This window comes from Dermacentor albipictus, chromosome 1 (assembly GCF_038994185.2).
Source record: "Dermacentor albipictus isolate Rhodes 1998 colony chromosome 1, USDA_Dalb.pri_finalv2, whole genome shotgun sequence".
NCBI lineage: Eukaryota > Metazoa > Arthropoda > Arachnida > Ixodida > Ixodidae > Dermacentor > Dermacentor albipictus.
The window spans coordinates 138,787,041-138,812,529 of record NC_091821.1 but is presented as its reverse complement, the minus strand read 5'-3'; the positions used below and the strand labels follow the sequence as shown (position 1 = coordinate 138,812,529).

Sequence of the window (25,489 nt, the reverse complement as noted above, 5' to 3'; positions counted from 1 at the left end):
TATGTTACCTACATTTCGGGGTGCATAGTTTGAAAGTGCGAAATAGGACGAGTGAATTGAATGACGCTATTCTGGATTTCAATTCGCTCATCCTGTCATTACCTGGCCTCATGTACGTTTTTTCATGCTGTATATATACCATGAAGCCTTACGAATGCGCCCAAGTTTCCATGCTGTTGAACAATTCAAGGAATGAATAGGGATAGTAGGATATTGAATTTGTTAGTCTAAAGTTCTAAATATTTGCACACCTCTCTTGGATGTAAGGAGCACAAAATCGTGAGCGAGCTGCTGCATTACTGTTGTTAAATGCACTAGAAAACAGGTGTGGACATAAGGCGAAAAAAAAAAAGAAAACAGTACTTATGACTGATTTGTTTCTATTCCTAGGAATAGCTTTTGCACAATTGAGAAAACCTTCACAATGGAAAAGGTAAATTGTCATAGCACCTGCTGCTCTCATCTTTAGATCACTTTCTGATTGTAAACTACTTGGCAGAGTGTGTTTGCTCCTCCATAGACTGCATGCTATTTTGCATGCTGAACGTCCACAAAGGCTGTCAAACAGCCTGTCAATCAGGGGCTAGATGGTCTTTGCAGAAAGCCGTACACGATGCCACATGTGTTTCAAATGCAACACTACTACTGCCTGTTTATGTGCAGAGGCCTGCAGCAGTGTTCCAGAACAAGTGGGTGGTGAAGAGGCTGCTGCAGCACCAATGGTGCTCAGCCCAGCTGGGTATGAGAAGGGCAGCCACCAAGTGACTTGCGAGCGATCACGCAGAGGCCGCATCTGCCCATCTTCTATAGATCCAGGAGGGGATGCTAGCCATAGTCCCAATCAAGGAAAATTGGCTGTGGAAGCAAATAACGCAGTAGACTCTTGCAGAAAGAGTAGTCTTCGCCAGCAGAGGCCATCTCCTCCAAGTCCAGCTAAGAAAGGTCGCACAAAGCCAGCAGGAGCAGGGGAGCAGAAGCAAAGTTGCCAGCCCGAGTCCAAATTTAAAAGCAGCCAAAGTGAGTGCAGCATGCATGACATGGTGCAAAGGATTGTACAGTCACCTCGAAAAGGAGCAGTAGCACCTGTTGTTTCCCCCCCGCCAGTTGAAGAGCAGCAAGAACAGCGGTACCCTTCGAGAAGGAAACGAGAGCAGTCTGCCAGTGAAGAAATGGTCACTGCTTTACAGTCTGAATGCACAGTAGCCATAATCAATGACGAGAAAGAGTTGTGTGATGCAGAAATATGCCAAACAACACCAGAGGATCACCAGGACAGAACTGCTGAGAAATGTAAATTTGTGAGGGAGAAACATGCATGGATAGCAAATCAGTCCCCAGGACTTAAGACTGCACATAGAAACACACGAAAAAAAAACAAGAGATCATCATCAACCACTATGGCATTAAGCAAAGACACCATTGCTGAATCCAGCCCAGTAGATCCAAGCCAGCAAACCTTACTGCAGCATTCATCAGGGCCTGCTCTGTCAAACTTCGAAAAAACAAGCAACCCCATACAATGCTCTGTAGTAGAAGGGAGTGAAAACAGGGGAAAGCCATTACGAATGCTCATAACAAGGGCTGGCACAACAAAAAGTGTCATCTCTTGCAACCGTGTAAATATGCGATGTGAACCATTACCTGAAAATGCTGCTGCATGCCATTTGAACACTTCATCTACTCAAGTGCCTTGTAATGTGCTATCAAGTGAAATAGCACTTCAATCATCTACCTTAAAGGATTGCCAGCCAGACACAAAAGATGCCCAAAGCTCAAGCCATTTGTTAGAAGCACAAGTTGGAGATGACCTTTATGAAACACTAAACAAATTACATATAACAGAGGCGGATAGTAGGAAAAAAGTAACGGAGATGGATAGTGAGAAGGAATGCCTTAGCTCAGTGCACTGTGGCACAATACCAGGGTGTGAAACATCTGAAAGCAGTGCACCCACTTTGGAGGAACAAGACTGGAATAATGAATGCTTAAATAAGGATTCTGATATGGGAAATTATAATACAAACACTGAGGAAAACACGTCATCAGAAAAAAAAAGTCTTCAGCAAGCAGCTGCAATTATGCAAGATGTAGAACAAAAAGCATTAGAAGAACATTTGAGCGCTTCAACATTTCCTGCTGGACGCAATGCCACTAGCACAAGTAGCATGATGGCAGGTACATCTAGCAGCCCCACAACTACAAGACCATCTGCACGTAGACCGCTAACACTAGCAGAAATGACAAGTGCCGTAGAATCCATTCTTCAAACAACAGAGCAAACACTGGCCATGAGTGAACAATGTCATGACATGCTCGAGACTGATGCCAACCTCATCGACAAAAAAGAAGTTGACAGTGCTACCGACAGCCTTTTAAAAGAGATGAGTGTTAACAATGAAGACATCAACTTCCAGCTCATTACCTCTTGCATGCCAGCACAACAGGACAAAACAATTGAATGTGCGACACCAACAACTCTACATAAGAATGAGATTCCCAGTGACGACAAGAGAGACTGTGGAGGTGAAGAAATCAGAGTAAAAAGCACTCCTGAGTCACTTAATTATATGAAATCGCCCCAAAGAGAATTAGCCATGTTTGAAACACAAATCAGCATTTCACAAAATGAAGACCTTACCTGCAGCAATATACCGTGCAGAGATGAACTTTCTGGTACACGAGTGCCATCAGAAGCATTACTTACCAAAGGAAAGGTGTTGGATCAAGGAGCACAATTAAACACACCTAACAATTCACCGCAATGCTTTGATGCTATAGGGTTAAATTCAGTCATTAAAGAAACCAAATCCAGCACAACTTCAGAGAGTGGCACACATCAGCAAAAAATATCTGAACAGAGCACTTTCACTGAAAGCAGTACTACACTTCCAACGGAATGCTTAGAAGACATAGATACTAAAAGATCATATGAAGGTACAAGATTGACATGCACACTTACAGAAGCTTCAAAACATGATGGTACATGGAAGACATTGAACAATAGTGAATCCTCACAAATCTTCAATGCTGAAATTTCTGTGCAAGTGCCCGAGATTGACCAGAATGTAAAGATCGAACATGAAGTACAAGAAATGGGCGATAAAAATTCTCTTCTGGAGAGTGCCTTCAATCAAACAACCCTTCAACCTTTACTTGAAACACAAGCTAAACAAGATGATGGCCAGAAAGCACTGACAAGACACCAGTCTTCAGACTGCCTTCATTTTGCTTGTGAAGACAATAATGCACCACACAGTCTTGTATGTGTGCCACCTCTTGAAACAGCACTGAAACAGAGTGCAGGTGTAGAACTGTTCAGTAACTTATCACTGAAAATTTTACAAGAAACACACAACACGCACCCAAACATTACAGAAAAAGGTTCTTGTTCTGTTTATAATGCATCAAAATCAGCAGAGGCACTGAAAACACCTGCACAAGAACTGGAGCTGAGCAGAGAACAGCTGACCAGAATTACAGAAGTGTCCACAAGCTCTCAAGGTAGTGATAATGCAACTATGATAACAAGCCCATGCAGTCCACTTTATAGCATAAAACCTGGGGAAGGCAAGGAAATGGACACTTCTAGTTTCGTTCCAGAGCCGCTTTCACTGAACTCGGATGAACAAAGCACACTTATACATGCTGATCAGTGCAAGCAGCTTGACCATCACCATGCCTCAGAGGACCATAAGCTGTCCAATATGTCTGTGGATGCTGATACACCAGCAATGCTTTCACCAAGCAAGAATGCAGCCATTAAAGTAGATAACAGATGCTTCAGCCACTTGCCTGAAGAGCAATCAACCACAGGATCAGGCTCAAATGAGCATCTTCAAAATGAACGAACAAATACTAAAGCATTGCCAGGTGCTGCTCTGAGAGTTCCCAGCAAAGAAAAGAAACCAGGAGATGAAACCTCAATTGACAGCTTGAAATTACAGGAATGTACAGAAAAAACAATGCATGAAATCATTGAGAAAGCAGCGTTGGTCACAAGAATTGCGGAATGTACATTCTCCAATGTTGGGACCACTGGTGAGCCATCTGACAGAAAAAAAGATCTGCTCCACTTTCCACAAAATGAAGACAGACAAAGGGAAATGCCAGAAGAGATCGCTCTTCAACACCACACAACTTCCTCACCACTGGACAAATCTAGAGACAAAGATGCTATGTCCACGTATATCACAAACCAAGATGTTAGCCTAACCAGCTGCGAATCGCCTAAACTTCAGGACAAATGCATCTCAGAAGCACTTAACAGAGAAACTGGTGTGAATTTGGACAACTCTAATGATGCCATGAATGCAAGCGTTTCAGACAGTGCAATCACGAGTTCAATGCCCTTGATATTAGTGGTTTCTGAAAGTTCATCAGGCTGCTTGGCCAACATGCATAAGCAAAAAGAAAAAGCTCAAGCTGTAGGCACGATATCCTGCAGCTCAGGTGCTGGCTTCACAGTGACACAGCAGCAGCACTACCACCATCCCCAAGATGCCTCCGGTTTGGGGAGCTGTGACTCAACGACTGAGCCTTGCAATGCTTTACAGCATTCAACAGCTGTGTCAGTCAAAAAATGGTTGGGAATATGCCCCGATGCTAACTCAGCCACAAGCGTGTCAGAAAAAGGGCAACATTATGATGAGATTGTTCAAGCACCTGACAGCACAAACATAGAGTGTAATGTGCTTCTTCGTACTGGTTTCTGCCATAACTCTGCAAATGTAATGGGACCAGTGCAAGCATACTCATCATCAAGTATACAAGACACAAAGGAATTGCCCTCCAAGATTATACCATGTTCTAATGCCTTGAAACCTACTGCAATTTCTCAGTTCTCCCCAGTACATGAAAATGATGTAGACATTCCGAATAAGCCCATGCAAGGTGATTCACAAATGCAGACAACTCAAGACAGAAGAGCTGCACCAGAAAAAGTTACAAATATGGTTAGTTCTGTTTCTGTTGGTGGAGAGACTAGGGACAACATTGGTACCATGAAATCAGAATCAACTGTAGGTGGTGCACATGGCAATTTCAGCCCTGTGCAAAGAACTCTTGAAAACAAAGGTAATTTTGATCATGCAAGTGTATCGTGTGTGTGCTCTGAGGAAGGTAACTTGGCCAGCACTGGAGAGCAATTTGCCACTGCCACAGAAGTTAAAGAAGACATAAAAGATGCTGCATCAGAACTTAAACAGAGTGCCATCACAATATGCAAGGTTTCAACTGAACTGAAAAATACTAAGAGAAAAGAGGTGACCGACAGCATGCACATTAATTCACCGTCTGAGATTTTGTCACAAAAACATGAATGTGTTGAGGAAACAAAAGAAACAACGGCAGGTGTCACCAAAGTGATCATGGTTCATAGCAACAAAGACAACACAACAGCAACTGAACAGCTGTTAGAGGACGAAAACAATTCTTTGAAAAAATGCGCAACTGATAACTATGAAAACAAGCTAGGAATGGGAGGGAGTCCTCACCTTCATGGAATATCACCTGAACATCCACTTTCCACTATGTCTGTAGCTATACCATGCACGGTACATGAAGCAAATGCGCCTTCTCAATATTTTCCACAGGAATCCACAAATATCTTGGTTCCTGAACACTCAGAAGAACTTCACATTGATGTCAGACATGAACAAGAAGCTAGAAAAGAATTTGAAAGTGCTGAATTTGGTGGACTCGAAGAGTTGGGCACAAAAGAACTCATTGATGACTCACATGATCTAAATGTCACTGGATCCACCAACACATCAGTGAAGGCGGGACAAACGATTCCCCAAGGTGCTGAAACAAACTATGTTCCTCACAGCAGCACTTTAAGAAAAAACGATTCAGCACATTCAAATTTATCATCCATAAAAAAGTGCCCAGAGGATGGCATAAGACCTCAAGATGTTGAAACAGTGCCGATTTCACGAAATACAGCAAATATGGAGCGTGAAAAAACTGAGCAGACGAATGTGAAGGGCATTGAGAACAGCAGCAGTTCTTATTCACTAAAGAAGACATGTTTCACTGGGCTGTATTCAACTCTGGGACCAGAAAACAGGCTGCCTGAACCAAGCAATACAGAATACACCACAACTCCATCTGTACACATAGGAAAGGACGACAGCCGGACGACCGAACTTAACTATACACACACCTCCACAGACATGACTCGTGGCACAGCCTGTTCAGGGAACACTACAGGGGTGGAATATTCAATTGCAGCACATGCAGTATCGCAAATTCCTGCTACTGAATGCATTAACTTGGCACAGCTAGATGTTTGCGATAGTGATGAAACGGTGGAGAGACATACTCCTACAACACTGGAACGTGATTCTCCCACCAATGCTGAACATTCCAATACGTCTGTAGAAACTGTGAATAGCTCGGTGAACTTTACTGTTCGGGATGACTTATTGATAGAATGCACCGCAGGCAATCGACAGCACTGCGCCCTTTTACCAGCTGAAGATGTCGCCATGGGCTCGGAAATTCAAGGCAAAGAATATATCCTCAGTAGTCCGTCCAACAGCACTAGTGGAAACGTTAGCAGCTTAATTTACAACAGCAAAGGGACGGAAAAAGACTCAATACAAATGGAAGCGCAGCACGGCGCCGACCTCTTGAGAGCATCAGGGGCAGATGGTGTGGACATTGATGTTGCTGCAATGCGTTCGATGAAATTCCCAAGCCGTTCGGAGTCCCAAAAGAAGAATGCGGCGTCAAACACATGTGGTGGTGACACTTTCAATATTTTTGCTTCTCCGAAAAGCAGTGTCGAACGGCGGTTTACGGGCGGCTGCAACAACCCCGAATCTCAGCCACATGAAGCGTGCGATCCCTTTCGACAGAACTGCGGCAAGTCCCACGCTAGCGCCGGTCTTCAGCACGAAACAGTAAGTACACTTAATGTGACTCTTTGTCATACGATCATTGCTACTAAGGTAAATCCCAAATGATGTTGTAGGTAGTCTGTACAGCAAGGCTACCCACAAAAGCATGTTGCTGTTTCATCATTGCTTTTAAGTGGGTACTCACAGTTTCTGCAGTGGTCGGTGAGCATTGCGGTGCTACAACACGTGCCTCGGAGTAGTGTCCATAAGCTGACGCAGTGTGTTAACAGCCTGACTTTCAAGTCGTTCGCACGCACCGTTACCTACATGAAAACGTTGCATTTAATAAAGTGCCCGCATCGTTCGTGTTGAAATGTCTTGAACATTAAGTTGAAATCTCCCTCTCGCGACAGTTCGCGGTCCGCATTCAAGCGAAGGTCTGCTTGTGTGGATTAGAAGAAAAAAAAACATATGTGCTGGCGCTGCTGTACAGTCGCAAAAATCTGCGGAGGAGGAGTAACGTTGGTAGCGCCACTCGGTGCCTCAACGTATTTTGTTTGTATTGCATTGGGTGGCGGTTCTAAGTTAGGCATAGGTTTGGTGGCCGGTTGTCCGGTGCCTCGCGTGTCTTGGTTTAACTGAGCAGGCTGAGGGATTGTTCAGCAGCTTTTCTTTTTTGACTTTTTAAGTAAGTAGCAATGCCAAATGTTTATGACACTAATTTTTTATTTCCTTTTTTTTTTTGCATGCTGTGTTCTGATTTGAGTCGTGCTTGCTGTGCGCTGGACCATAGGCTGTCTCGTGCGCGATTTTGCCGGGAGACTACTGGCATCTTTCGTTTTCTTCTAGTGGGGAACGAGTTGCTTTCAAGTGATGTAGCTGTGGCAGAACAGCGTGAGAACTGAGCATCCTAACTTCTGTGATCTGCAGTAACTCGGGCTTAGATCGGTGGTTATTGAAACACTTAACTGTTCAGTCTGAAATGGAACGAACGTCGCCCTTACTAGGCCTACTGCTTATTCGCTTTAGTTGAGTCTATTGGATGTTTTGTCTGGAGTGGGCTTGTCGGCAAACAAGGCAGAAACTAAAATAATTTCGTGCTTAGTGGAATTTAAGTTTTTCTACTCGGGCGTGTTTCATTTTAATATATGCACCATAAAAAAACTTCACTGCGATAAGTCGGCCATCCCTGCGCAAGACGAGATCACGGACAAGGCCATGAAATCAGCTAGATACGTGAATGTGTATTACACGAATAATTAATTTATTTGGTAGTACCTTATACGCAGCTTATGTTACTGTGCAAAGGAGGTAGGGAAGTGATTAATTATATTCTAGTGATCCTGATCTATTTCTCTTGACGATTAGCATTGTTAAACGTATTTCGCACTTCAGCCTTGGTTTCATAGCTGTAGTAGACGCACAGCTAACTATGAGCTTCCCGCGCAACATTGCTGGTTTTAAGATGTTACTCAAACCATGTTTATCCCGCAAAGATTTACTGTATAGGGGTACGAAGTTGAAGCCAAGTTGTATTTCTGCGTTTAATGTTCGCGACAAACGAAATCTGCTAGTGGCAACAAGTTTGATCTGACCCGTCTTGTTGCTACTCAGTTTTTTCGTTACATGTCTTTTGATAGGAACAGTCGACGCTTATTTATGCAACAGCTGGAGTAGCTTGAGACGTATCAGCTGAAGTGAAAAACAAAAGTTCTTTTGAAAAGCGCTTCCCAATATTCTGGCAAATAAATTCTGTGCTGTGATGTGAATACTTGAGTATGCGAACATTTAGCAGAAACAACACGCCACTGTGCATGTCCTAATATTTTTGGCAGCCACGTTCATCTCTAAAGTTGACTAATCATTGGCGGCTGTAGAAAAATTGCTTGCAATGGGTTAGTATGAATGAACTACCTGTGCCTAATTAGGTACAGCATGAAGCGTTTGTCATAGGTTTACTATGTCCTCGTGCAATTTGCCATGCCACTGATAAAAATTTGATGCTTTTTAAACGACTTCAGTGGCTTGAAAAACCAAACCTGTATGCTTTTAAAAAAAACAGTAGTAGTGACCAAGGTTGACGACTGGGCGTGTTGGTATAGCATATTGGAGGTTGGAATGCGCAACAGTTTGACGAGACACACAGAAGAGACATACACCACAGAGCGCTCTGTGGTGTGTGTCTCTTCTGTGTGTCTCGTCAAACTGTTGCGCATTCCAACCTCCAGTAGTGAGCATATGTGAAGGGGCCTAAAGCCTGGCAATATATTTAGTGCACTTGATAATTTGACTCGGGGGTATAAATATACTTAAGGTACATTTAAACAAATGTGCCCATTTCTGCAAAAGATCACAATTTGATGTGAGGACGCATCTACCACAAGCGAGTTGTTATATTGCACCATTAACATGGAAATGGTATGACTCATTCAAACTAGCTTCACTTAGGTTCACAGCAGTGCAAGTTAAGTAGATGCCAGTTCACTGGTGCAGAAATCTTGACAGCCCAGCGTTTTCCATGTCTGTACCTTTTGACAAACTATCATGGGAACAAGCTCATAAGATTTTGTAGCAGTGAATGGGCTAGTGTGGAAGCACTGTTGTCAATAGTTTGGTCTCGATTCAGTACTGTGTACAGTAGTGAGCAGCCTTGTCTAGAGCGCGCCGACGGTGCTCTGCGGAGCAAGTCAGCGCCACCTAACGTTGCCCTCAGGGTTTGAGTTATGCTTCCTGCGCGCATGCACAGCAGAAACAGAGGCATGCCTGCTCATCGCTTCTTTGTCCAGCCACCGCCTTGCGAGTTCTTTTCATGCCGCCAGGAACGCGCTGCCTGCAATTGTGACTGTGACGGCGGCGAGGGCGTCGCCATGCCGCCGTGTTTCACGAGTGTAACGAGGCGGCCAGGCAAGCAAGCGCGAGTGATAGCAGATCACCGCGCATCTCTGCACAGGCACCACTTGCCGCGGTCATAAATATGTCTTTCGGCGTGTGTCTGCACTGCGTATTTAGCTAAGGGTGACAGCCGACGAAAATAGACACCAAACAACCATATAGGCCCAATTCTCGCACTCTTAGCCTGGTCTGCGCCTGAAACGCGCGATCACCTGCTATCACTTGGACGTGCTTCAGAAACGCGCGATCACCTGATATCACTTGCACTTGCTTGCCTAGCCGCCCTGTGATTCGTGCGAAACGCGTTGGTTTTCCGGCCGCTGTTACATATCATTCAGCGCGGCCCTGGCAGACTGAAGCGCAAGTTCTGAGGCCGAGAACCCACGAGCAGGCACCACGTTATTTTGGCCGCGCATGCGCACAAGACGCATAGCTCAAACCCAGAGCGTAACGTTAGGTGGCGCTGACTTGATCCGCAGAGCACCGTCGCCGCGCTCTAGACAAGGCTGCTCACCACTGTACATGCATTTACTCTGTTAATCCATGATTCCTCTTTGCCATTTATCAAACTGCAGGCTCGCACACACATGTGCACCCAGACAGATTTTCTAGAAAATAGGGAAGTGGCAGTTTTTAATGTCTCCCACCAAACACATCATCATACCCTTGCCACTTCTCCGGCAACTTTGTCTAGCCCACCTCAAAAGATGCTAACGAACCTCCATAAAAGAGTCCCGGGCATGACCTCTGGTTCTTACTGTTGGTTATACCATTCTCAGCGACCTGAAGTAAAGGTTGCCGTAAACATGCCTTAGAATGAAACTAGAAGATGTAGGCATAATCAGCAGGCCATTGCTATCACTGCCACCCCTGATGAGAAGCATTCTTAATATCTACATTTGTGTTAGGTCCTTTTGAAAAATTTCTGTGGGAATGTATTTCTTAAAAGGCATTAGTGTGTTTTTCAGGTCTCTGGAAGACACGTTTCAGGGCCCCTTTAAGAAAGCCCTAAAACAACTTTTATTTTGATGGCAATTGTACAGGCACTCAAAGTGCATTTTCACTGTTGCCGCCACCATGACGGTAGTGACAACACAGGCACAGCTTGCATGCGAAGCATTAGACAGCTTCTAGAGACGCAAGCGATTCACAGTGTGTTTGGCTGCAAAACACTGACAAGTGGATGCACCATCACACTGCTCAATAAGCTGTGCAGGGGGTATGGGACAGTGTGCTGCCTTCCGCTGCTGGCACGAGTGTTGTGCATAATCATGATGCATACACTGGTCTGAGCAGAAAGGACAGCAAGTGTTAGCTGAAACCAAGGTCCTTTAATACCTTTCTAAAACTATTTAATCCTTTCATTGGGCACATGTACAGCACCAATGGTATTGTGTCAGTCTGATCTCGAGCACCTTTAAGGTGCGACACCGCTGGTGGCACGCTTTATGCCAGCGTCCCGAGATGCTTGGTAGTTGCCAGGGTGCAGCTTCTGATGTGTAGTAGCAGTTGCCTCGTATTACATGTTGCACTCGCATATCACCCCCGTTTATCCTCAAACACATATAAATACCAAGCAATTTTTTAATCTTTTATATCCATATGCACAAAATGCACTAAGGATAAGCATAATTAATGAAAAGATGAAATATTTTGTGAAGCTTTTTCAGCCCAAGAAAGGAAACTAAGCTAAAAACTGGAAGTGGGCTTCACCCCAAGTCGCCCATGGCTTGGGGTGAAGACAGATAAATTTGTACAGACAGGTCATCATATGTGAGCTGTAGATTTTATTTTCTTTACGTCAAATGTGTGATGCCACTGCAGCTGGAGATCTTGATCCATCTGTCTCCCCTGACCGTGCTTTGAAAAGAAAGCAAGTTGCATGCCAGACTTCTTTCTCGTCCTGTTTCCCCTCTAAACCAACAAATGATGCTTGCTGCCTGTCATTCAGTGTTCGCCAAAGACAAAAACTTCTTACTCAAAACCTTAATGCTGCAAGAAAAATTTCCTCTGACATGTCTGTAGGCAATGCTCGTCAAAAAGGGTTAATACACCGCCCTAGGCTCTCTACCACAAGAGCACACCTTGCTATTGCTTTGTGTACCTCGCCCTTTGGGCAGAACTGCCATTTTTTATAAAAGCAGTTTTATGCAATGCACACAAAAATAACTGGATCACAAATGCATTTAGTTGTGCACTTCGGGAAAGCATGTCACAAGAAGTGTCATCCTTGGAATGTGTTTCGAGTGAATATGCCTTGCAATGTCACCAGCTACAAATCACTAATTTGTTTATATGCCCTAAAGTAATAGGTTACGTAAAAGGTTAGTCAAATTTTGCTAAGTAGTTCTTTATGCATTTTGACTTTTCATGAAAACAATGTCTGCCTCTTCAGGTAGTCCAGCTCCAGGAACAGAGTTGTGCTATCTTTTAAGGGTGATTTTTAAGAAAATCTGTCAAGTTTGAAATAACACCATATGTATTTCTCTCTCTCTCTCTCTGTGTGTGTGTGTGTGTGTGTGTGTGTGTGTGTGTGTGTGTGTGTGTGTGTGTGTGTGTGTGTGTATATAATAAGAAGCCAACAAACACTGACACCAAGGACAACATAAGGGCAATTACTTGTGCTTAATAAATTAAAGAAACGATAAAATAATGGAAATTAAAGTTGATGAAAAAACAACTTGCCGCAGGTGGGAACCGAACCCACAGCCTTCGCATTTCGTGTGCGATGCTCTACCAATTGAGCTACCGCTGCGCCGTTTTCCCATCCACTTTCTTGGGTATTTATGTGTCCTAGTAGAACCCTGGGAGTGTTAGCCAGTGCCACCACTCAGACCTTGGCGGCGGACGTGGAACGTCTTTTTTGCCGCAGGCGTCACGAGAACGTGATCTTTTTAGGGTGAAGGCAACTGGTCAATAAACCCACTTATGCTACCTGAAGGCATCAATGTTGCCGGATTCGAGACCCTCGTTAAGTAATAACGAGAAGGGGGTTAACCGAGGGGGCCAATTTTTACTAGTCAATGTTTCAGTGTCGGTGTTTGTTGGCTTCTTATGATATGACTAATAAAAATCGGGCCCCTCGGTTAACCCTCTTCCTTCTCGTTACATATATATATATATATATATATATATATATATATATATATATATATATATATATATATATATATGTAATGTTGCCTACAGGCAATATATCTTGCAGAGTTTCACTATTGAGTTAGAAGTTCCTGGCTAAATATTTTTGGCCAACACTTAATGACAGTAAGCGTCATTTGTTGGTATAGAACAGGAACGCAACAAGGAAGAAGTTTGGCATGCAACTCGCTTTATTATGAAAGGACGGTTAAAGGAGACAGACAGGCGCAAGCCCTCTGGCTGCAGTGGTGTCGCAGACTTCACTTAAAGCAAATAAAGTGTACACCTATGGCTCGCATATGGTGAGAGCTGTCTGTACAAATTCAAACGAAGCCATGTGGGGCTTGCAGTGAAGCCCACTCCAGTTTTCTGCCTGCGGGTTCCCCCTATTCCTAAAAAAAGTTTCTACAAATTTTTTTTTTGTTGATTATGCTTATTCTCAATGTGTTTTGTACATTTGGAAAGAGCAATTTTTTGGGGTGTATATACGAGCTGTCATAGAAGAGTTAACTTACGGTTATATGAGAAACATCTTAGGATGACATTGGTGCCTTCCAAGAATATATTCCAGAAGAAAATACCAAATATGAACATACAGGGCTTCTTTTTTTAGCTGTACCAAATTTTTTAAAGATTGCACCATTCTAACCCTTGATCTATATTCTTCTGAGAGAAATCAATATGTACAATTGAATAATTAACAAAATTATGCTAATTAACATGTTAATAAATCACTCTGCCACACATTTAAATCTACGAATTATAGTAGGTGAGCTCACGAGGCGTATCCACTTAGAATGAATTCTCTGGACAGCACCATTTGAGAGATTAATTTTCAAAGTGTCCGACAAAGTGTTCCATTTACTTTTTAAGAAACCGCTTTTTATGCATTGAAGCACAAAAGTAGCTAGAACACAATACATTTCGTTGGACACTAAAAATTAATCTCGGAACTGGTGCTGTCCAGAGAATTCGTTCCAAGTGGATGTGTCGTGCGAACTCAGCGACTATAATTTGTAGATGGAAATATTTGGTGTAAATTAATTTTTCACTGGGTAATTAGTGTAATTAAATTAATTATTCAATTGAGCATTTTGATTTCTTGGAAGTGATGGCCGCCTAATGGAGTAATTGAGATCAAGGGTTAGAATTGTACTATCTGCCATAGGCAATCTTTTAAATAATTGGCGCAGTTAAAAAAAACCTGTATATTTAGTGCAAATTTACATCCTCTGTTCCCTTTTGGCAGAGGTGGCACTGGTGGCAATTCCCAGTCTGTTGTGCTTGATGTCTAGCTACAACATATTTGTTGCTTTCTGTGACACACTGGTGGTAGCTTCTTCTGCCAGTCATTGCGAGTGGCGCTAAGTGCAGTGTTTGGAAAAAATTCCCTCTAGTTGCAAGAATTCCTGCTGAATAAGGCTATGAGTGGTCCTGCTGAATTAGGCTATGCTATGAATCTAACGTCACACCTACAACCCTTAGCCAGTTGTGTGCATTTTGACTTCGGCCGCTAGCACATCTCTATGGGTGCACGTGTGTGTGCTGGCTCGGGATGGCAGGATGTGATGGTGATGATACTGACAAGGAGCTCAGTGGAAGTTTTGTCTACATGCTTGTAGTGACTAAGCGTGTGGTAGTACCTGTCTCGGAGAAGTGTGCAATTTTAATAGTGTAAGAGTATTGTTTTGACTTGATTTGTTTTGTCAAATATTATAGGCAATAGTGGCATGGAAGAGCACATTTAATGAGATTTTCTGTACTGCTGTGCAGATTTTGTGCAGGCATCAATCCCAGTGATATCCCATTGGCTGGCATCAAACAATGATTTCGCTTGATGTCAGCTGGCAGCCAGCCAGCAGCTTCAGAAAATGATGTGGAAAAGCCCTCTGTGAAAATAAGGCAAACTGTCAACATTACACTTGTTAGCTCCACAACTGAGTAACTAGAAAACTTGGCTGTAATGTTGGCAGGTTCATGCTCTACTTATAAATCTGTTTCCAAGCTCAAGGCGTGGTTGAGGTGGCTATAAGAAATAAAATTAATTGTATTAAGAATAAATTGCTATATTTTGTTTTTGCAGTTTCATCCCATTTCTTCTTACTAGGTGCTAGTGGATGCTCTCCGTGCTTATGTTTTTAGCTGCAAGTATTTTCTACACGTTGCATTTCAGCGGGAGACAGAGAGAAATGTTCTAGATCGTGGTGACCCAAGTGATAGTAGTGGGGGCACCAGCTGTTCTGAAAGTGAAGAGCACGAAATGGCACGCCTACGAGGTCGAGGGGTGCGCAAGCAGGTGGCTGCTCGTGCCGCCAAGGAGTCATCAGAAGCATCTTCTGATGGGGAAGGCAGTGAGGCTGGAAACCGGCGGCTGCGGAATGGTCGCCGCGCAACACCAGAGGAGCCTCAGGTGATGCGGCGTTCATCACGCAACCGCAAGGCAGCCACTGAGGGAAGTCCCAAGGAAGATTCGGATGCCGCCACCGAACCTGAGAGCACGCCAGGGAGCCCACAACTGGAGGAAGGCCAGGTGCTGAGCCCTGTGCATGAAGAGGAGGAGCAGCCTGTGGGTAAGAAGGCGTCAAAGGGTAGTTCGAGCTCATCATCATCGGAGTCATCAGATTCATCAGACGCGGAGGAGGAACTGGTGGGCCGGAGGGGCCTCAAGGGGGTGCTGGTGTCATCTCCAGGGCGACGCCAGGAACCCTCAGAAGAGCCCCGTTCGCCCGCCAACAGCGAGCCGCCACAAGAGGAGGGTGTCAAGAGCCAGGAGGAGCGAGCTGAAGTGGAGACTGCCGAGCCTGACCAGCGTCCACCGCAGTGAGTCTTGGAAAGCCATATTTCCTGGGTCGTACTCTCCCCTTGTTACCTTGTTTCTCTACAAGTTGAAAATTACCTATCAAAAAAGGGATCAGGCAAGGAGGCACAATATTATTCACTGCATGCTTAGAAGTGTTCAAGCTATTAGACTGGGAAGGCTTAGGAGCGCGAATCATCGGCAGATATCTCAACGACCTTCAGCTTGCCGATAACATTGACCTGTGCAGCAACACTGGTTATGAATGAAACAAATGATTGAAGGCCTTAACCAAGAAAGTGTAAGAGTAGAGTTGAACATTAATGTGCAGAAGATGGAGGTAATGTTCAATAGCCTGGCAAGGGAACAAGAATTCGTGATCGTCAGTCAGTCACTCACAGGAGACCCTGATCATGAGAAGGAAATTTGCAGAAGAATGAAAAATGGGTTGGAGTGCATACAGCAGGCATTACCAAATTCTGATTGGGAGCTTACCACTGTCATTGAAAAGGAATATGTACAGTCATTGCATCCTATTGGGGCTTACATAATGGGGCAGAAACTTGGAGGTAAACAAAGCAGCTTGATAAGTTCAGGACTGCGCGAGTGATGGAACGAGAAATTTTAGGCGTAACACTAAGAGACCGAATGAGCAGTGTGGATTGGAAAGCAAACGGGGATAGCCGATATTGTAATTGTCATTAAGAGAAAAAAATGGAGCTGGGCAGGTCATGTAATGCATTGGGCAGATAACCAGTGAACCATTAGGGTTACAGAATGGGTGCCAAGGGAAAGGAAACACAGTTGAGGAAGGCAATAACTTGGTGGGATGATGAAACTGGCGAATTGCTCGCACAAGTTGGAATCAGCTAGAACAAGACAGGGATAATTGGAGATCGCTGGGAGAGGTGTTCATTAGCAGTGGACATAAAGATAGGTTGATGATGATGATCCTCTCCCCATATGAAATCATTTTGCCAATTGTGAAATAATGGTACATTTACCTATGTTGCCTATTCATAACCTAGTCTAAATGAAGTAAAAGTAGCACTGATGTCACAAAGGCTAGTCAACACTTTAGCATCTTGCTAAGGCAGTTTAACCCATTCAGTGCCGTTCCTTTTTTCCTCGGATATTACAAAACAAACTATTTTCTGTTATTCAGAAGGGAGAAAATGACGCAGATAAAGGCAAATTCATTCTTGGTAATATCCTCATATTCCTATTTTCGTTTTCTATCTCCTACCTAGTTCGTTCCAACGCACATGCTTCCTTGATAGCACCGCCGTGTCAGGGCCCGAAAGAATTGTTACTTGCACTATTGTGCAAATATTTGAATGAAGAATCGCCAAGGTGAAAGTGCACAAAGTCATGGAGCCTTCCCTCTGATGGGCGGATGTGTGTTCCGCAGTGCACACAGGCTGAGCAATCCCACAGAGATGAGAAAATATGCTTCTAGAACTACGCGAAAGGTCGGGGAACTATGAGGGTAAATCAGAAAGTCTTTGCCCCTATATTTTATTAGTCAAATTAAGGTACTATTTTTCCACATAGTCCCTGCACCGGTTCATACATTTGTCCCATCACAGCACTAAATTTGAGATGCCCCTGTGGTAGAAGTCGTCAGTCAGCAACACACCCGGCCTCCCCGATCGATTATTGTCATGCAAGTCTTCACAGCCTTTTGCCAATTCACAACACCACCACCTCACACTTCTCAACTCGAGACACCTTTCCCCATGCATGGGCTACATTTCCCTGTCGATTTCAGTGGGTGTTCGTCCCTTGCTCAATAGAAAACAAATTGCACTTCGTTGCTCATACGCTGTGGACGTGTGAAGTGCAACCGCCATCTTCAACAACTGACAGCAGCGCCGTGCCGTGGAGCTACCAGTAGATAAGGCCGGGTCGGTCCACGAAAGGTCCACTGCTGGGAACATGTTGACTGCGCATTTACAGTTGTAGTTTCCCTTAAAAAAGGGGGAGGGGGCAGAAAACTCTGATTCACCCTCGTACCTCGGAGCTCACCAATTTGCTGCGCACATCCGACTGGAAAGAGGGGAGAACGTACCAGTTCGCCACTGGCACTGAAAGGGTTAACCAAAGCAAATACCACAAGATGTGGATGCACATCTTAACAAAGAGAAACGTGAACCGGGATGTGCAAATAATCATTTTTGATCCCAAATACAAATCAAGTAGTGCCAGAATCGAATAAAATATTGAATAGGTTTCGAATAATGAGAAGCTGTTATCACACTTTCTATAAAACAATGTTTACATCCTAGTATTCCTAAAGTTGTCAAGTTTGTCATTACATAGTGCGCGTCATGAAGTGTTGCACTGGGCTTTTCATAAAATGTGAATTATTACTGTATAACCTGTAAAGTTTGACTACCTGATGTAGCCTGCTCCACTGCACAAGTTCTCATGTTTTATGTCTATACTGTGCCCACGGGGGTGAAAACATACCGTATAATGCGGAATATAGGTCGAGGTGGAATGTAGGTCGACCCCCTTATATTGAAGCAAAGAAGTCAACATAAAAATTATAAGGCACAAAACTTTGTTTTATTTAGTGGTGCTGCCAGACTCGTCACCTGCTCAATCGTCTGAGCTGTCTGAACTCTCGTCCGAAGACTGCTTTTCGCTGGCTGCGTCCCACAACATGTCATCCTTGGTGCTGTCCAAGGAGTTGCTAATGCAACACTTCTTGAATGCCCGCACCACCATATCGTCGAGCAGTGAGCGCCAAGCCTGCGACACCCATGTGGCCACAGTGGCGAGAGGCGGCCTGCGCAGCCGGCCGGTTGGGGTCGTCAGCGGCCATCCACTGATTATATTGTTCACGGACACGGTCTTTAAAGGGCTTGTTGAGCGTGACGTCCAGTGGCTAAAGTCTTGAGGTCATGCCTCCCAGAATGACGGCGAGTTCCGTCCTCCTGTCGCGGAGTACCTGCATCACACCTGCGGTCAAGTGCCCGCGAAAGGCATCCAAGACGAGCATGCTCGGACACCGCAGGAGTGCGCCGGGTCGCCAATTATAGATGGTCTTAATCCAATTGAGCATGAGGGCCTCGTCCACATAGCCCTTTTCATTCACGCGAACGACAACATCCCGCGGGAAAGCCTCTTTCGGCGTCGGACACCAAGGGGGCGATAACGATGCGGATGCCGAAAGGCCTGCGCTCCTACATGTTGCCAGACGACTATTTATGTTGTGCCAAGGGCCGGTATATAAGTCGAGGGGTGATGTTTTAGTAATATTTCTTGGAAAAAACCTCGACCTATATTCCGCACTATACGGTACTCTACTTTTCCTTTGTTCCAATTTTATGTTTAATTGGGTGCAGTATACGTATTGAAATATTCGAAAAGTATTAAAAAAATAATCACGTTTACAAATAATGACTACAGTCGAAACCCACGATAACGAAATCCCGTGGCAGCAAAATTCTCGTTGCAACGAAATATTTTCAGATCCCCGGCGATCGCCCATAGAATTCGATGCATTTCGTATCTCACGACAACAAAACTTATTTTTACAGCGGTCACTCATTAGCGAAATTTTCTGAAAGGACAGTCTGCAAATAATCTACTCATGTTACAGTAAGTGTGTCCAAGAACTGCTCAAACATATTTGTTGTGCCCTAAAATTGCATAAACTACCACCACAGCGCGCTTGCGTGGCCGCCGCCATTATAGTTAACAAAGAAAAAACTGCAGTGAAGCTATTAGTGGAGCAGTTGCACCTCACAACAGCGATGGGGATCGCAACGGGTCGCTACACAGTGTCCGCACCAGAAATGCAATACAGTCGAACCTCGATATATCGAACAGTACGGTGATTGCAAAATACAGTCGCCGACCGTTTATTCGGACCTCACGGGGACTGCGGAAATGTCCGAATAAACAGGTGTCCGAAAAAGCAGATTGAGAAAAAAAAAATGAAATCCTTTATTTCCACGCACTTATTCGGGCTCGGCAGTAGGCTTGAAGAAATCGTAAGTGCGCCGTTGCACGCTGTTCCATTTACGCGCAATCAGATAAGCCTGAATCTCGAAGAGGGTCGTACGGTCACTATAGGCAGCTGAAAGCACAGTCACTGCTTGTGCACGCTCCGCGTGCGACGGCAGCGTAGCACATGGTGCGTCATCTTCCGACTCGGAGTCATCGTCCGGCGAAGCAGCAGAAACCTGACGATCTCGCCGTCGTCGAGTTCTGCGCATGTCAGTACAGCAGTGCCAGCACTTGTGAAACTGTCAAATGAGACGGTGTCCGGAATCGCAATGCAACCACTGCGCAGGTCTCGGCAGAATATTTTCCGCGTCAGTAGGGAGCACATCGGAAGGCGACAAATCTTAGGCCTCCCGGCACCCGCTTGCCGGCATTCCCCAGCGCAGTCTGCGCGGGCACTGTTGCACGCCGCGTTGGATTACCGAAACCTCGACAGAGCACACAACGCAAACACCACCGTGCCAACACCAGTCGCACAAACGAAAAACGTGCTGCTCGCAGCGTCGTGCGCGAAAGAAAGAAATCAGCTGCTGGATTGTCTTGACATGGCTTACTAAGCTGAAACCGGAACTACTGTACGACCACTCTATCGAACCAGGCAGAAACGATGATGATGATGAGCGGGGATTTCCAGTAGCGCCACTTCGTGGGGCAGCAAGAAGGCTCCGTTCAAAACAAAAATGGCGTTCAGCAAGTCGAACTATGCGCCGCGGTCAGAGTTGGTGCATGATGCCCTCGATCGAGTTGGCTCAAGAAGTGTCCGAAAAATCAGACGAGGGGTTGCAGGGCGTCCGAACTTTCGGCAGTTATACATTATGGTCTATGGGGAGAATGGCGGTGCCGCGAAGCTGACCGAATAATCGGGCATGTCCGAATTTTTGGAGTCCGGAAAATCGGTCGGCGACTGTAGTTCGATATAGCCAGAATTCGATATATAAAATCACGTAGAAAATGCGTCAAAAACTAGCACAATTCAATCAGTGAACCAATCGTGGCGCAATAGATACTCACATGAAGCTTCAAACAAAGTATTTATTTCGTTCACTGAAAGTACTGAAGCAGCGTAGCCTGCTTCATATTGGCAACCGCATGCTTGACCACGGCGTCCTCAACATAGTCCAAACGGTCCACAAGAGACAGTCCAGTGCCTTCTATTGCGCCGCAGTAGCGGCGGACAACGGCGAAAGCAGCTACAGCCTCAGTTGCAGTCAGGAGCGGGGCAACATCAGCGCTTGCTGGATCAGCCTCGGCAGCGTCTTCATTTGGCCGCTCAGCAGTCACTTCTGCCGCGATCTTTACGTATGTTAACTCCGCCACTGTTCCGGTGCTGTCGTCACCGCCAACGAAGTCCTCAATGCACGTGCTGTGTGGCTCAGCACCGACAAAGCGCTCCAACTCGCTCCAGGTTTCTTCGAGCTGGCATTCTTCCGGGCCCTTGCGTCAATAAACCAAAGGCAGCTTTGCGCACCCGCTGCGCGCCTGAGTGCTGGTTCTGTTCCGCCTTGCCCTTTATGTCACTCTTGTTTTTCAGCAGAGTGCTCAAGTACTCCTTGGGATGTTGAAAGCTTCGGCGACGCTCGACTTCTTTTCTCCATTTTCAACGCGCTCTATCACTTCCAATTTCGCAGCAAATGTCAGGGACGTCCGCTTCTTCGCGTTTGCAGCCATCACACCAACCACGACAGGCCTAAGCCACACACACTAACAACGACTGGCGTAGCACAAGCGGCAGCACCGAGACGCACGTGTCGTTGACGTTGTCAAACTAGCCAACCTGGCCAAGCCACGGCCACGCCAAGCTGCCGCGTGCGTACACTGCTACGTTTAAATGGCGCCCTCGGCGCAATCGATGTGGGCAGCTGTCGTACGCAGCTGTCTGGAACGCCCATCGCGCCGCCGCTATCTTCGAAAGTGTTGTGGGAAAGCTCGCCTCGTGTCAACAGAGCGCACTTGGTCTGGGGCGGCGGAGTTCAATATATTCATTTTACATCCAGCCCCGTTCGAAATCAAAAATTAAAAATGCATGCGATTTTCCACGTGATATAGAAAGTGTTTGATATACGCAATAATTCGATATATCGAGGTTTGACTGTATTAGTATTTAACTTAGAGAAGACAAAAACCGGAGGCAACCTCGCAGTGGGCTCATTTTATTATAATCCTGTGTGCCATCATAGCATGCCTTAATGCAGAGTGGAACATGGCATCTCGACTCATAATCTCTGTCTAGCCAAATCGACATTCACACGTGAATGCCTGGATAATTCCGATGACGCTTTATGCTTTGTGTGCTGCCACCCATGGCCGTGTGTGTAGTGTGGTTGTTGCTAGGGCACATCAACTGTGTGTGTGGCGAATGAACCATCTGCTTTGCCAGCCTGCTAACATGCCGCCTCCAGCCAAAAAGAGAAACTTATTACTCTACAGGATAAGGCTGCAGTAATTCCCAGGTTAAAAAGGGCAGGAAGAAAATGCAGATCACCGACAAATTTGAAATTGCATGCACCTCAAAGTCTATAATTGCGAAAAACAAGGGAGCTTGGAAACATGCATTTGGTTTTTTTTACCGCCAAACTGCACTTCTGTGCTGCAGTCGCTCGATCAAGGTGTCATTCGCAGCATCAAGTGCACATACAGAGAGAGCAGCGTCTGCTGCTGAACCTACACCTCAAGTGTCCCACCAATGTGGACATGTTTGACACTTGAGATGGTGGCTGCCGCATGGGTTGTGACGTATCCAGTTGTGATAACTTCATTCGCGCTGAGGGAGACATTGTGCACGAATAGACGACCAATGAGGCCATCATAAGTAACATATGCAAAGCTGACTACGTCAACGACAACCAAAAACCAAATCAAAAGAAGATTACAAACCCACGGGATGTGTTGATCGCCTTCAACACAATTGTTTTTCTTTTTCGGCGAGTACAGCGATGATGTGGCAATGGACCAGTTTTTGCAGTACGAATTCAAAGCTGTCAAATGGCTGCAAGGCAAGGCTCGGCAAAGTAAGCTTACTGACTTCTGGCAATAGGTTTTTTTTTTTTCCAGCCAATTCTGTCTTTGTGTCCCATTCTCGTGCTAACGAAATATGTCGCTTTCCCCCGCAATTTCGTTATTGCGGGTTTCGAACTGTATTAATTCAAAGACTACTCAATACAAAGATTGAATTGAATCGGACACTATTTGGTTTGTTATTCAAAAGTTTTCGAATATTTGCACACAAATAAATGCGAATGCCACACAGTCTTTATGTTGTAATCTTCGTGTCTCTGTTAAGGACACTCTTAGCTCAAGTTGTACCAACTTATACAGTGAACTGTTTTAGCCACGGAGGTTCTGGCTCTGTGCCTAGTTAGTATTCTTTTGTGGGAGTTATCAGATGTCATTTAAACCTTTCACTCTTGAGTATCAGTTTTGTTCTATGCCACTGTTAATGTAAGCTATGAACAATTTCCTTATTTGGTTTTTGTGGGCATCTAAATGTTTGTATTGGACATTTAGATGCCTACAAAATGCATGCTATAAACTTTAGCACATGTAAGTTCAACATGCATGTTGAATTGTTTCCACAGAGAGGAGAGGCCAGCCAAAGAACACATTCCTGAGGATGTAGAAATGAAGGTGGGTCAACCAGCTGTTTTCACCACTATTGGACCTAAGAATGTTTTTGTCTTCAAAGGATGATGATGAGAGCCAGCCAGCAGCATCGGAGGCATCGCCACCCAAGTTTAAAACCAGGAGGATTTCGACTGCGGGTGAGTTAATTAAACCATGGTTACTGTTGTTATTCAGATTGTACAGACTGGCCTAAAAGTTTACAGGATGGGGGATTTAATAAAAAGCTAAATATTTCCTGAGCCTGGCCACACAGCCTAAATTTCAAATGGGATGTGCATACTATCGTACATGACCAACATAGCGCTGTAGTGTTGCGATAGCTGCAAGCTAAAATTGTCTAATAACTTAATACTAATTATAACTCTAATCTAATAAACTTTTAGCCCTGCCTGTGCATGGCTCAAGCTATGCTTTAGGACTTTGTTTTTGTCCTGTTCTTTTGTATAGACCAAAGTACAGTAGCGAAGCTTTACATCCTTCTAAATGTTAACTTAAAGCTTGTATACTTTTGTAGAGGTTAAAGCTGTAGAATAAGCCTGTATGGTCATAAGCATTTTATTATAAATGCTTGGTACATTATATCTGCTTGCACAAAATACAAAATGGTTTTAACCCTTTCAAAGTTGTGCATAGCTTTTTTTTTATGTATTCTAGATTTTGAATGTTTTGAGCAACTTATTTCAGGAATATAAACAAGGAACTCCCTTTCAGATGACATTATAGCAACATATATTTTGAAGCATTTTGTGTGCAGTAAATATGGCTTATTCTTCAATAAGTGGTTCCACTCATGTGCCAATAATGCCAAACCTGATTATTGCCTGATTATGTGCCGACCTGATTATTGCATGAAAATGCGACAAAAAAAAGCTTCAGAATTTAGTGGTGTCTACCACCATTAGTTGCCGTGGCAAAACATGCACAGTCTGACCATCTCCGAGCCATGCATTTTGGTTAATCCTTCCCCTGTATCCGAAATCCTGGTTTTTCATAGCTGTGCGATGCTAGGGATCACGAAAGGATTACCGGTGAGCAATTAAACGTGGTCAGTTCTCACTCTTGGGTAGCTGACCTGTCCGTTGCTGCAAGTTCATCATGCGTTGCCAGTTTGAACATGTTGCCGTCAACACAAACATGTACTACTATTTTTTTTTTTTTGCTCATAAATTAACTGCTAAAACCAAGTGGGATCTAAAGTGTATTTAGTAGCAATAGATCATCATATTTAAACCTCGGGAACAAGCAAGTTAATGACACGTTTGCAAGCATTATTTACCAGTTTCGTACATGGTCAATCTGAAGTGGAAGCTCAGCCAGCATCTACCAATCTAAAAGTGACATAATGCTTCCATTTGGTATCCCTTTAATGCCCATTTATAGCAAATTGCTTCTATCTGCACTTGCGAGAGATTGTGAACTGATAAATTATATGTGGGGGTGGCTTAAAGCCATCTTGAAATAATGCTTGCAGTGTCTACTAATATGTGTAGGGAATTGTACAGTTCACTGAGAAATTGGCATGCTGTGTGTGATAGAGCTTTGCCACACGCACTAGATGTCACTTTTGTATTCAGTTTTATGCTTCTGGAAAACCCCCTTCAAAATTTTCGCAAAACGCTTTTTATTTTACATATCGAATTAGCTGTATATCGAACTTTTTTGTGATCCCCTTCAGATTCGATAAATCTGGGTTCGACTGTATTGTCTATAAGTTGGAAAATCTCGTTTAAAATCACATGCAAAAGCATAGCGATGTACTACGAATACATAGAAATTCAGTTCACTGCCACATGTGCTGCCACATGTGATTTATCAAACGCTGCGCTGCGCCCCTGCAAGTGTGCTCCTCCTGACAGACTCGATCGCTTTCTCGTGTTGTTAGTTAATGCTGACAAATTAGAAACAGCACTATTTTGGCAGATGCTGTCAAACAAGAGATTGAATCTGGAGGGCAGTACATGAAGGAAAAATTAGCAGGGCTCTCGGTTTTGCTAGCTGTGCATATGGGTGGCTCGTGCAAACTGCAGCCGTTCATTCACCGGCAAGAGCAGATCGCCCACTCTGCTTCAAGAACGCAAAAAGCCTCCTGGTCTGATATGCTTTCCACAAGAAAGCATGAATGAAGCGCCCTGGGCTTTTGCGCAAGAAAGTGCAAAAGCACAGGGCGCTTGGAGGCCGTTCT

At 44.5% G+C, this 25,489-nt stretch overlaps 1 protein-coding gene across 4 annotated transcripts in view; it reads left to right on the top strand.

The window, feature by feature from the left end:
- Acn (apoptotic chromatin condensation inducer acinus) overlaps window positions 1-25,489 on the top strand; it is a 104,328-nt gene that overhangs the window by 28,360 nt on the left and 50,479 nt on the right. For 2 of the 4 annotated variants that reach the window (XR_010567464.2, XM_065444175.2), the window contains exons 5-8: window positions 664-6,905; window positions 15,046-15,692; window positions 23,262-23,310; window positions 23,369-23,444. Coding sequence is in view for 3 of the 4 variants with exons in the window: in XM_065444175.2 (XP_065300247.2) it covers window positions 664-6,905; window positions 15,046-15,692; window positions 23,262-23,310; window positions 23,369-23,444 (7,014 nt within the window). In the remaining variant the exon portion in view is untranslated. Of the gene's footprint in view, window positions 1-663; window positions 6,906-7,385; window positions 7,531-15,045; window positions 15,693-23,261; window positions 23,311-23,368; window positions 23,445-25,489 lie in introns of those variants that run through there. The other 2 variants (XM_065444176.2, XM_070526428.1) reach the window with 2 other exon arrangements.